The sequence below is a fragment of the Poecile atricapillus genome, chromosome 2, assembly GCF_030490865.1.
Source record: "Poecile atricapillus isolate bPoeAtr1 chromosome 2, bPoeAtr1.hap1, whole genome shotgun sequence".
Lineage (NCBI taxonomy): Eukaryota > Metazoa > Chordata > Aves > Passeriformes > Paridae > Poecile > Poecile atricapillus.
The window spans coordinates 142,100,658-142,114,129 of NC_081250.1; the positions used below are offsets into that span (position 1 = coordinate 142,100,658).

Below are 13,472 nucleotides of genomic sequence, written 5' to 3' on the forward strand. Positions count from 1 at the left end.
TTTATTTTATTTTATTTTATTTCATTTCATTTCATTTCATTTCATTTCATTTCATTTCATTTCATTTCATTTCATTTCACTTCTACTTTGGTTATCCAGGTTATGGCATAAGGTGTTGCTCTTGCCTAATGAATGAGCTGGATGCTTTGAAAGTCCAGCTGATGGTGACCTGAGGACCATTTCTGTCCTCAGCTCCCAGTTTCTCATAAGCTCTTTGGAGTGAGGGCCTGTGTATTTTATGTTGCCATCACAAATAACAGACTCAGCTTGATATCCGTGATCGACTGTGCATGTCCCATTTCATGCCATAAAAAACATGCTCAAGGCTGGAAGGGTGTACATGCTTTTGGCTTCCCTGCCATTTGTAGTTCAGTTTGCCTGCAACCCTTCTTTCATTGTGTGTTGCTACTTTTCTCCTGAAAAAGTTTCCAGAGCCCCCTGGAAGAAGAAACAGGCACTATTTACTGACACGTGTTCCAAGTCATAATGAGCAGACAACTCTTGTAGGCTCTAAATAGGATCTCTCAGCCAGAAGCCTTCAGCCAGAACCTACCAAGCCCAAAGACTTCTTTTGTTTAAAAAGGTCTGAATTAGCCATTAAATATCACAGCATCTTGAAGAACATCCATAGGACCTCTCTGCTCTCCTCCTCGGTCAAGGTTCCAGCTGGCACTCAGTTAAGTTGCTGGGAGTCTTCTCTGTTGGATGCCATGGCTCTGTGTGCACACACATGGGTTAGTCCACACTGTGAATTAATGGTAGTTCAGCTGCAAGTTCCACTGCAAGGGAGTGCCAGGGCTGAAATGTGGCCTGAAACACATTGAGGCACTGTTGACACAGCCTGGGTGATGAGGAGCCTTTCCATGTTTCTGCATAGGATGAACCCCGGGTCAATGCAATGGGGAGGAACCATTCTGTCCATCTCTGGCAAACCTCAGTGCATGGCAGGGGAGTGTCCTGCCCTGGCTCATCCCTTTTTGTGTCTGCAAGGGAGGCAGCCCTGACAGGCGGCTGTGGGCAACAGTCATGGATGCCCTGACGTGCTGGCTTCCCATTTCACATTTGCTGATGGGCCTCATGCCAGAGGCCAAGTTTACTTCACAGAGGCCATATTCTGCAGTGCTCAGGCTGTCTCTAAGATCCTACCCAGGGAATAGATAAACAGAACAGTGTTTGAGCCTCTGGTACATTTTAATGTCATTTTCAGGGAAATATATGTGTCATAACAACACAAAGCAGGCATAGTTCCCTTGCTTTCGATCTGCCTGGTGCCAGGGTCCACGTCATTTCAGCATTGAAACAGATCCAGCAAGTTCATGGTAACTTTTCTCTCTGAAGAAGTGCCTCTTTTGCCCCTTGGTCTGTACTTGTTTCTTGTCTTCCAGCAGTGTTCCTTACTCCTGTCAGGGAATGTCACGTACTGTTAACATCTAATTTTCACTGGAAACCCTAGGGAACTGGGCCCTTATCTCCACATACCATGCACATCAAAATAGTTTAATCAAGCCTATTAATTCCAGGGCTTGCTGCTGATCTGGATAAAACACTGCCCTTTCCCAGCAGTGAAGCTTTGTAGCCAAGTTTCACATTGCAGCACTCTCCATTAAGTTTGTTCTCTGCTCCTTGGGGCTGAACACATTCCCGTACAGTCCCCCAGGTCTTACAGAGAGCTGCCAGGGCTCTGTTCTAAGGCTCAGATTGATTTGGGCTGATTTTCCAGACCAGAAGCATCCCATCAGTTTGAAAATTTGGACTTGATAGTCCTCGGGGTCACTTCCTGGTGCTCTGGGCAATCATTGCCACACCCAAACTTTGGTTCAGGGTGACTGCAGAGCCTAGGAAGGTCTCTGAGAGCAGAGAGAAAACTCAGCAATTTGCCAAGACCAGGGCAAAACTCAGGGGATGTCATTACAGATGTGGCACTGGGGGATCTGAGGAAGCAAACATGCCTTTGTCCTTGTCCCATCATGCCTGCTTTAGGGAGGGGTGGTGGGACATGGCTTATTCATCAGAAGGCACAGCCTAGTCAAGAAACAAACTTCAGAGAACTAGACATGGGAAGATTAGATACAGGAGGATGGTTACAAGAATCTTCCTGACCAGATGAAGAAGTGGACCAGATTCTTCCACTTTTTCTCACCTCCAGCAGTGTTTTACCTCATGGCTCACCCCTGATTCTTAAGGCAAAAGTGTCCAACAGCTGTGGGGATGCCTTGTGTTTAAAGCAGCCACGAGACATGTGCCTATTGGCCCAGGGCTGCTCGAGATGTGCTGCTGCTTGCTCTTCTGGGAAAGGGTTCTTGCAACATGAAAGAAGTGCAGGCAAACAAAGAGTTCTGGGGAGAAAAGTGACAGGCAGCAGCTGGAGCCAGTGGGTGACTTGCCGAGTGACAGAGCAGTTGGGCTCCTCGCTACTCTGCTACTATTTTGGAAACATCAATAAACAGAATAGGCCAGATCAATCTCTCAGGGCTCCAACACAAACCCTGGGGAGCCCTGTGGATACTGGTGGCACCAGCAGCCTGAGACATCAGTTTGTTCATAAGGGGTCTGCTTCATTTGGACTGTGGGAAAACTCATTGGATTTAGCCACTGAAAATATTATTAGCAGTCCACTAATTACCAGATCTCAGCTCCTTTACAGGTGCAACCTTGCACTCAGGAATTCATGCTCGTTGTGCCATGGAGAGTATGACTTCAACTTCTGCGGGGGAGCTTTCAAGCAACTGGAAAAAAAGTATGGATGTTTATATTTTTAAAAAGGGATTGTTTTTGCTGCTGTCAATTATTAATGGCTCTCAGGTCAGGCTAAGAAACAATGCCAGGGATAAATTACCCTGTACGCTATTCATGTATGCTCTACCCAATTGTTTCCTTCTCAGCTAGAGGATTCACCTCACAGTGAACTCCTTGGCATTTGGAAAAAGAGGACTGACAAAGCAATGAACTTGGTGTGCCCATTTATTTATGCATTGACATCTTTCCTACTTTGTCAGGTGTGTTTAATCAAAAAGAAGCAGGAAATGCATTATAATTATAAACATATTACTGCAGAAGAAAAAGACTGCCCTTGGAAAGGACTGCATTGTTTGATAAACAATTACAGTGAAAAAACACAGGCTTAACCTACGACTCTTTGCTGAGATCAAAGCAGAGTTTCTGCCACAGGCTGCCTGTGCAGCAGGACTCAGCTCTGAGTTTGCAGCAAGGCAAGGGGAAGAAAGTTGAAAAGAAAATGCAATTTCCTCCCTTCCTTTTCTTTTTTTTGCTTGAAACTTTTCCCCTAGTATTAAGAAAAAAATATATACTGAAACATTAAATATTTGCTGTTAAAATTAATAGAATTAGTGATGAAGCCAGCTGAGAACACAATTAGGGCCATGTCCAAAGCCCCTTATTGAAGCCATGGAGACACATTGTTTTCACCATGTTCTGGCTTGGGATCCTGATGAGCCAAAGCAAAGATGGAGTTAGGGAATAACCCTGGGAGATTCTGGGTGTCCTGCAGTCTTTCCATATGACCTTGCCCAAACTTGCAAACATTCCTTAACTGCGACAACAGCTGAACTCCAGTCAGTATTGTGCTGCTGCTGTGAAAAGCAAAATCCTTCTGGGCTCTGAGACCAGGAATGCTGTAGGTAAGATGCAGAAAGGGTTTATTGCCCTTCTCAGCACTGCAAGGCTGAGCCATGGCCCTGTACTTGAATAAATAAAGAAACCACCAACAGACAAACTGAAAATTGTCCAGAGGAGAGCAACAAAAATGATCAGAGGTCTAGAAAACATGCCTTATGAGGAAAGATTGAAAGGGCTGGGTTTGTTTAGTCTACAGACTTTGAAATGTCCTAATAAACGCTAAAGACGAAAAAATATATATGGTATCTAAAAGGCTAATCAATTGCCCTTTATCTCTGTGGCAGAAGGTACAGCAAAGAAGATAATTTTAAAAGCTCTAAGGTCAATAACACCTAAAGTATGATACTTGGGGAGGGATCAGAGCATTTCATGGCAGATTTTCAGTGTTTTGGACAAGTACCATGAGGGACTGGGTAATTCACTGTCCCATAGAACAGACTGGTTTCAGCCATGTCGTCCTATGGTTTCCATGATCTAGTGACTGTGTCAGGGCACCTGGGAACAAGGCCTTGGAGCTTTGATGAACTTTTAGAGCATTCCCTGACTTGAAAAAATGTGGCAGGTGCTCAACCCTTCTAGAAGGTGCAAGAAGAAATCTTTTAAAAAAAGCCTCTTTTCCATGGCTTCCTTGGTTATTAAATGAAGAGCAACAAATTCCCACCTTTTCATGGGGCCATAATTTTATCTGTGAAGAGCCTTACTGCTTTCCCCTGGGGGATTCCCATCTAGGTGAATACTCAATTGCCTGACTGTTTAAATTATCAGACCTCTGAAAAAGCATGTAAAAGTGTATCAGGTAGTGAAAACCTTGCAGATCCTGCTTGAAAAGTCACCTCCTGCCAATGGAGAAAGAGGCATCTTGGCCAACCCTTGCTAGGAGTGCTTTTACACCTGTAAAGCAGTGAGGACAGTATTAAGTACTGGTCTAGGTGGGCCAGGTGGTGGTCAGCACCTGTTTAGAAAGGCAACATCCCTTCTCCCCACAGCACCCACCCAGAGCTGAGTTTCCCATCCTGCAGCTGTGTGTGCTGCTCCCTACCCGTGACTGAGCAACTTTGCTATCCCTTGTCTGTCTTGGAAAGGCTCAACACTCTTTTCTGATTTCAACCTCTCTTCTTCAAAGGCCCCCAAAAGCTTTGTCAGAATTTGCATCAAAACTCACCACAAGACGAAAGCCTATTAGAAACCAGGTTTTGAATTTAATGCCTAGCAATGCCAAACTACTTGAATTATGGGCATAAGGTGTGAAATTTGTGAAGGGAAGGAGCACAGGATTGCAGCCAGAGCAGAGTTTAGCATAGCCCTTGGCAACTCCAAGGACCTGGGGGTGAAGTGAGGGCTCCCCAAGAGGGGAGAGATGCTGTGCTCCATCCTGCTGCAACCCTGCCTCTTTTTTGCACTCCCCATTTCCTGCCCAGCTGTGCAATGTACTGCTTGGTCCCACAAGAACACAGAGAAAATCACTAGGTATATGATATGGGAATTAAAAAATCAGTTTGCTTCTAAGTGTAAACCAATGACTGTGACAATGGTTTGCAAACATGGGATTATGGCCCCAATTCAACTTTTTTTTCCCCTCAGTTTTGGGTACAGTCATGAGCCTGGCAGGAATCTGTGTCAGCTAAAATGCATGGCAGCAACTGGTGTCTCCTGGAGTTTGGAGCTGAGAGGGGTCACAACAGGATGGAGTTTTGGAAGGCAGCACTGCAGGGTTAGGAATAAACATCTCCCTGGGGCAGACTTTCCATAATTGGCCATGTCAAGGCTTCTTTCTCCAGAGAGCTGGAGTTGGTCTGTGAGGAAGCAAGGATGAATCACTGCTCCAGCTCAATTTGGCAAGTGCCATGATTTAGTTCTGCTTTGCACAGGGAGGAGATGATGATATAGACTGAAAGACACAAGAGAAATGTAGCCAAAGGCTTCTGAGCTGGGAGAGGAGTTTGAGTTCCCACTCATTTTTTGCAGGTTTACTCAGGTCCTTAGAAGGAAACCCTGGCAATACCCACTGGTGCAAAAACAATTCCCCTTATCAACAAAGGGAGGGAACAATGGGGACTCCTAAACACAAAGCTCATACAAACAATAATAGCCCTTTTATTTTGCATTGTTAAGCCAGCAGTTCATACTAAATGCTTCTTTCCAGCCCTCTACTTTGTTAACTATTTCTGTCACTCTTCTGCTCAGTTTATGGGAAGGGATCTTAGTGTCTGGACCTGGTTTTCTTCAATGTGGTGGTGACCAGATGGCTATGCAGCCTTTTCTTAAGAGGAAGGTTGAGCATGGTTTCCTCATGTCATCCTGCACCCTTTGAAAAGTCCCACCTTGTCTCAAATATGAAGAAAAAGGAGTGTTGTTTCTGCCATCCTTTCTCTGGATAGTGGTCATCTGTAAAGCTCCTTGCTATCTCAGCAATCTTACCAAGCCCAGTGACCTAACAGCAGTTCACAGCCTTTTCAGTATCTGATGATTAATCCCCTCCCTTTAAAAGTATGCACTTAGCAGCAGAACCCCATGAAAATATTGGTGGAGCCAGAGTTGTTTTGCCAAGTGGCAGATTTAGACTTGCTCTTCTTGGAAAGCTGGCTTCCTGTCACTGGCTTTGTCTCATGGGCTTTTTTCCAGTGGTTTGGAGAGAGGAGAAAGGGAAAAGAAATTGTTCCTCCCAATACCTCTTCTCTTTTACATCCCCTTTCCTCCATGTGTGCACTCTGCTATTCTACATTTCAGGAACTCCATCGGCCAAAGTCATCCTAACTAACCCCACTGCTATTCCTCATGCATAAGGAGAAGGAAGATCCCTGCAAAATAACATCCCTTGAAAAAGAAGATGCAGACAATCTTAATTTCCCTCCTGTCTTCTCCTGTTCCTTCAGGGGGCAGACAGATGGAACAAAAATCTTCCCTGCACTGTGGAAGAGTGTTAGCTCAGAAAAGCCAAATCTGCTTCTTGTTGCACTGGGAATTCAGATCAAAGCATGTCTTTTGCCAATTTCTAATTAGGTGTTAGGAGCATTAAAATTTTATTTCTTATGAGCTGACTACCACAGCAAACTCAGGCAGATGCTCCTGGGCTGGCTACAAGACTGGAGCTTGGGGCTTCCTATTCTAAACACTCCCATCACTGGAAATGGAGAGCTCAGTCAGCAATGAGCAGCACAGGGCTGTGGCAGGCAGCTGAGTTTGCATGACAGCAAAGATCTTACTTTCCCTGGAGATACCAGCATCCCTCTTCACTTTTTAAGTCTGTACAAGGACAAATCCCACACTGGGTTCTTACCCAGTATCTTTTTCCTGTTTCCTCTTGAGATGCTTAAGGCCTCCAGACTGGACTCAGCAGCACCACATGCAATATCAGCCATGTGAATACAGTATGACTGCAAAGCTCATGACGTTTCTGGCACAGGGTCTGGGAAGGACTAACGCCGCTGATACCTTCAAGGTCAGGACTTTGCATGACCCTGTGAAGATTCCCCATGTGCTCTCTGCAGAGTGAGGTGGGTCCTTTCTGGGAAGAAAAGCACAAAATATCAAGGAAGTACCAAAAGTCATTTAAAGAAGGTTAGAATAGGGGACACACTGGAGTGTAAGGCACCCATGGTCAAAGAGTTTGTGAGGCAGTTTTCCCTTTTGTGTCCATGTGTCAGTCTCCAGATCATAGCAGTCCAAGGAATCCAGGTCCTTGATGACATTGTCTGAGGTGAGACATCGTCCTCCTGTGACATACAGCTTGTTCTTGATGACAGTGGCCCCATGATGCATTCGTCTGTCCTTCATGTCTGCACATTTAACAAACTTGTTGCCTTTTGTATCATAAGCAATTATTCTCCGGGTGTACCCTGGATGCAAAGCCAGAGGTGGAAGAGACAGATGGGAATTAGGCACTTATGGCCAGCAGAAGGAATAACAATAGTATATTTCATGCTGGTCTTCAATAAAACCTATTATAGCAGTATATAATTTGGCAGAATTAAGATATCTAAAATCCGAAGTGATGATGTGTCCCAGGAATGCCTGTCTGTCTATCTTCCTTTCCTGTCTGTCTTCATCCTGTCTCGTAGCACCTTGGCAGCCGAGGCTTGATGAGCACCATAAAGCCCATCAGATCAGGCAACCAATCTGTCAAACACAGTTGGAGCTTGCAGTTATCTGCAAGTGCTTTCAAACATCTGAAAATATTTCTTTTTACCAAACAGGCTCCTAGAGCTTCACTTGGAAATACAGAAACCAGTGGCACATGCGATGGGCCTCGCTGGGTTGAGTTGTAGCTGTCTGCTGACAGCTGGGTATGCAACAGCATGGTGCCACCAGTGCTCACTCCACTCCTAAAGCCCTCAGCACCACATCTGTGCTGGCCACCATGCCAGTGACCCAGTGGGCAGCTCTTCCTCTGAGGGGTGATATAACCTCGGATCAGCTGAAAGGGCTGGTAAGAGGGACATTGCCCTGGAGCAATGTGTCCCCACCTGGAGGTGTGTGGAAGCTTGGTACCCAGCAGTACCTTGCCCATGTAGAAAAACATGAGTAGGGTCTAAGATGAGGGCAATCTGCCACATAGAACCCTGATAGCCTTGGACCTTTGGACTCAGCTCTCCCCTCTTCTCACTGCAAAGGATAGCAGTGGCCTCTCTGGGAGGGGTGACACCACCTTGAAGTCCTGTGCAGTTTGGGTTCAATCCTCTGCTTTGCTAAAGATACTATGTGTCTCATTTTGCCTTAAATAATTCAACATATGCTTCCTCCTGGAAGTCTGTGGTCAGAGAAGAGGCATTAAGGACTGTAGAGGGCCAAATTATCAGTTACATGATACACCCAACTGCCATGGACAGAGGTTGGTCCTCAGGTTGAAAAAGACAGTGAGAAGTTTCCTCTTTCCAAGTGTTTCACACTCCTTTTGAGATATTACCCCCAGGAGGCAGCTAAAAGACCAATCAAGACCTCATAGACCTATAGCCCACCCATCCTGACAAGCCATCCATGGCCTTGTGGTAGCTGTGCTTTCCATTCTTCCAAGTGGAGCAGACAAGGAGGACCAGGCTGCGAGGCACAGGAGGTTCAGGACCCCCATGCTTCTGGCTTCCTCCCAAGAGCAATAACTTGAGTTGGCTTTTCCTCAGTTTCCTCCACCCAGGTACTGCTACCTGGGACAAGAGAGTGCCTCATGGAGAACTTATCTCCACTTCAATCGCCATGAAACTCCATAAGAGAAGTGTAAGGAGGGTGGGAACAATCTTCCTTTCCTTCCCAAGATCCTGGTGCTTATTGAGGGAGCACCCCAAACAGGAAGGCTACAAAAACCCACAGGATCTAGGCAGGAGGAGGGAGAGGGAAGGTGAAACAGAGCCCTTACCACCTACGATGATAATCTGGTCTCCAATCACGACAGCTGGTGCACAGACATTCTTCACTACTCTGGTCTCCATACGAAACCACATATTCCTGGAGACATGGTAAACCTGACAAAAAATAAAGATATTCACACAGCTGTTTATGTTTCATTTTAACTGACATCTGTAATTACAGAGGAACTTCTAGGTTTTATTTTGCCCTAATAAATACAATCCTCTGGCTCAAACTGCTGGAAATCTGTGAATATACCCATTTTTTCCCCTAATATGTCCCCTTGGAAAGCATTCTGGCTCCCCAAGATTGTCTGCTCAGGAGATGCTAGCACAGGCACTAAGGCAGTGTGTCTGCCATATGAAGGCTTCTTGCATGGCCATTAAATCACTGTAACCAGTTCTGCCAAAGGGCAAGATGATTCATTTAATTTTCCAGTTATTCTGTGTATTCCTCATTAGCCTTAGCAATTTCTTGGGCAAACAAACATCATGTTCACCTAGCTCTGCTGGCAGCCACTGTATTTGCCCAGCTGCTATATTTATGCTGATGACTGGCATGCACTCAGACTGGCAAAGAGACTTAGAGTGGTATCTAAGTCATCAATTTATGTGAGAAAAAGAGCTGTTGCTAGATGATGAGCTTTCAATCATCTGCATCTGGGTGACACAAACTTGTATGTCAAGTTATCTGCTTCTTAATATAGGAAATATCACCAGAGCATCTCCCCACTAACTGATAAATGCATTTCCTTCCCCCGAAAATGAAGTACCATTATAAAGAATTGCTTATGTCCTGGTTGCTATCTCAGCTTAATGATCCTTAGTTAAAACACCTGGAACAGTGAAAAACACTCATGGGAAAAGAAACATTACAATGTTGCTAAAGCATCAAATCAGATAAGAAAACATGTAATATATTTTTTCCTCCTAAAAGCGTGTAAGGGCTGAAAGAAGGCAGAGAGCCAGCAACATGTGGCAGGAGCCACATTTTTAACACAACTGTTTATCCAAAATGACTGTCAGTTTAAGTTCTGGCCCTTTGATGAGTGAGTATCTAATCGCTCTAATGATCGCGAGTGTTTGCGTTTGCTGCGAGCGAGCAGGTGTGCGGCTCAGACCCTGCTCAGAGCCAAGTGAAAGCACTGATTTTAGTGAGATCGGCTACAGGCACGATGCCAGGCAGGGGAGCTGCTGCCGCTTGCCGTGGCATCATCTGCAGCAGCCCTGGCCCTAGTGCCCACCAGTGGCACAGCTGACTGACACCCAAAGCAGTGCCTCGGGGCTGCTGCCTGAAAAAACATTCAGAAAGGGAAAATGGAAGAGTTGCAACGCTGGATCAACTCATCCTGCCTCTTGCTGCAACACACAATGAAATCTTTGAGTGATTTGATTTTCTCATGAAGGTGATGGACTGCTGAATACCTTAGAAGAAATTGCCTATGATAAGCAGGACTGACTATTACCTGGATAAGCCGAACTGGGTTTTGCATTATATCTTCTCCCCCAAAGAGGTAAACCCTCTGATCTTTGGCAGCAACAGCAGGGTGAAGGACGGCAACAGGCATGTTTGCCATGCTCTCACAGGTGTTGTAGACACTATCATATCTTTCCACAGAATTCAGGATTTCCTGGTTTTCACCAATTCCACCGAATGATAAAATATAATTTTTATATGCCAGGCTTCTGTGGGAATAACGTGGAACTAGCATGTGCTCAATCAACCTCCACTGATTGAGTTTGAGGGAATAAATGTAAATATTACCACTGACCAGACTTTTCTTATTGCTAACAGGCATCCCTCCGAGCACAAAAATATTGCTGTGTAAACTCACTGCAGAGGCTTTGTACAGGCGCATGGGAAGTTTGGCCAGGCTCAGCCACTGGTTTGTCTTGTCATCATATAGCAGGACATCCCTCGTTGTCTGCTGGCTGTCCTTCCTGCCACCAATGATGATGAGGAACTCTTGGTTGGAGTACCTGCGAGGAACATGCATCATGGGTTTGATGTCAGGAGTGTTGCTGCTGTACAAGGAAAACATGTGTCTCCGGGCTGACTCCAGGATGCTCCTGCAAGTGGGTGAGGACTGAATGAGTGAGTCATTGGCAATGAAATGGAAGAGGAAAGTTGGATGGACGTACTGAAGTCGGACTTTCTTGAACAACTCTTGGATGTAGCCTTGTCGTGCCTGGAGGTCATGCCGGATCCAGACCATCAATGCCTCAAAGACCTGCTCTTCCTCCCCACAGAGTTCATCATCCCCAAGGTAATCGAGGAGCTCCGTGGGACAGAGGTCCTTCAGGTCCTCAGAAGAGGCCACCATAGGAAAACATTTCAAAGCCATAGCTTTGGCTTTCTTATTCAGGCTTTGGCAGTTCAAGGCTTTTGCCAGTCTGATCATGCTCAGACAGTTGTCAGGAGTCAGCTTGTCTTGGAGGAAGGTAGAACAGGCCTCAAACACCTTAGTGTACTGCAGCATGGATGCAGTCTCCAAGAGGCACAAGACATTCTCAGTGGATATGATGATCTCCCCAGTGTAAACATAAAGGATAATCTGATCCAAAATATCAGCATCAATGCCCTTCAGAATGACTTTAGGCTGGTGACTCTCCCTGAAGTTGTTACAGAACATTGCCTTGAAGTATGGACTGCTGGAAGCCAGCACATTTCGGTGGCAGGGGATTTCAAAGCCCCCAGAGCAGAGGGTAACATCAGTCAGCATCCTGCTCTGCCGCAGAGCATTCAGCTGCCTCAGCAGTTCAGAGGAGAAGTCCTGGTCTTTGAAGAGAAATTCTTCAGTGGATCCCTCTTCCATAGCAAAATACAAGAGAGATGAATTCTGGGCTTGGCAGAAAAAAAAAGCCGAATTCTTAGCAGCTTTTATTGAAATGTCCAGCTCCAAGGGAACAAATCACAACTTTGATGTTGCTGTAAATATCCGTTCACTATTACACATAAAAATGGAACATGGTTTAAGCACAGTGGGAAAATAATAAAGAAGCCAAAAGGTCACTAAGACCCTTTAAAACTTTCATAAAGTTATCAGATAGGTTGCAACTCTGAGGTCAGCACTGCCTGTGTCATTGGCAAGAAGCAAAAGCACTGAAGTTATCTCACTGATTTTGGATTAAAGTTGGAGGGCTGAAGCAATTGGTTTGTCTATTTCCATCATGTTGAATAAACGCACTTAGACATTTATTCACTGTTTTAAAGTATTAGCAGTTTAGTAGCTTGTGCCTCTTTCCTTTAGAGTTAGTCACTCCCAAAGAATGCAAATCTGGCAGAGCTGAACTCCGCAGCAGGGCGAACAGAACCCTAGAGACTGGGAATCTGCATTAAAAGTTATTTATTAACTCTGCTTAGCTGTGTTTTTTTTATGTTAATCAGACACACAATGACTAAATTAAGTGCCAGGCAGAACAATATGATGAGTATCTACGGTCATGGCTTAACTGCTCAACCTGCAGTGGAACCGAAGGGTAGAAACGTTTACCTTCTGCTGTCCTTCACTGCATGCACTTACTCTCTGTCGTTTATTCTCTGCTGGCTTTTTCCATAGCTAGAGCCTGGACAAAAACCTATAAAGGCACGGGAGGTTTCTCTCAGTAGGTAGGTGATTCACAGAGGGTGGTTTCTGGCCGTGTTTGTGCCGCAGTCAGTTTTGCCGCTGCCGGGCGCTGCGCGCAGGGGCGGCGGGCATTGTGTACATTCCAGCGCTAAGAATAGGAGCGCAGGGCTCCGCGCTCTTATCACATGGGACGCCGCCGCTGCCTTTTGCAATGACCTGGCTGGTTCTGAGCATGCCCGGCTGGTGTTTTTCTGGCAAATGTTTACGTATAATAAATAGACACGGAGAGGAAAGTTCACTTATAAAAGTCCTGGCTGTGCATTTGGAAACAGCGGCAGGACGCTGTCCTAAAGTGCCTGGGAACTCTAGAAGCCTGTAAACAGTCTGCAATGCCTCGCACTACGCTGCCACCGTCGTTTCACGGAGAAAGGCGGAGAGAAAAGGGCTTCGAGGGACTCTGGTGGGATGGACCGTGTCTCCACCTTATGGAGAGATCTGGGGAGCATCAGCCTGTTGCAGAGTGGTGGGAGATGCTGATGCACTGGGACCCCTGCATCCATACACTGCTCCAAGGTGGGCAGGGAAAGCCCAACTTCCTTCACCAAGCAGAAAGTGAAGTTCACTCTTGGACCAATTTATCTTTATGATGCTGCTTGATATTTCATACAGAAAATACCAGGTTATGGCCTTTTGTCTAAGGACCTCCGCTCTTTGAAACCTCTAGCAAAGAACTTCTCAATCAGATGGCTTGAGGGAACTCATTGTTACAGGTGGGAGGACTGGAGCAGGTTGTCGCAGTGAGTAGCAAGCTGGAAACCAGTTTCCAGAGTTGCAATTCCCAGGGTGGCAGAGCTCCCCAGGACACACCCCTTGATAGGGTCTCTGACTGCAGATGGCTGCTCATGAACAAGGTGTGTAAGTTCCTTTTGCA

The 13,472-nt window shown here is 45.7% G+C and overlaps 1 protein-coding gene across 4 annotated transcripts; it reads right to left on the reverse strand.

Moving 5' to 3' along the window:
- Window positions 1–2,943: 2,943 nt before the first annotated feature.
- On the reverse strand, window positions 2,944–12,756 carry KLHL38 (kelch like family member 38). Of its 4 annotated transcripts, none has more exons than XM_058831180.1 (4): window positions 12,497–12,756; window positions 10,439–11,918; window positions 8,984–9,089; window positions 2,944–7,472 (listed from the first exon to the last, which is right to left on the reverse strand). In XM_058831180.1, exons 2-4 carry the CDS (start codon window positions 11,786–11,788, stop codon window positions 7,186–7,188), a joined length of 1,743 nt encoding a protein of 580 aa, XP_058687163.1. In that variant the 5' UTR covers window positions 11,789–11,918; window positions 12,497–12,756; the 3' UTR covers window positions 2,944–7,185. The 4 variants fall into 4 exon arrangements, with proteins under 4 accessions (XP_058687163.1, XP_058687164.1, XP_058687161.1 ...); XM_058831181.1 differs by having other exon boundaries at window positions 10,808–11,918; window positions 12,467–12,756; XM_058831178.1 differs by having other exon boundaries at window positions 12,467–12,755.
- Between the last annotated feature and the right edge of the window lie 716 nt (window positions 12,757–13,472).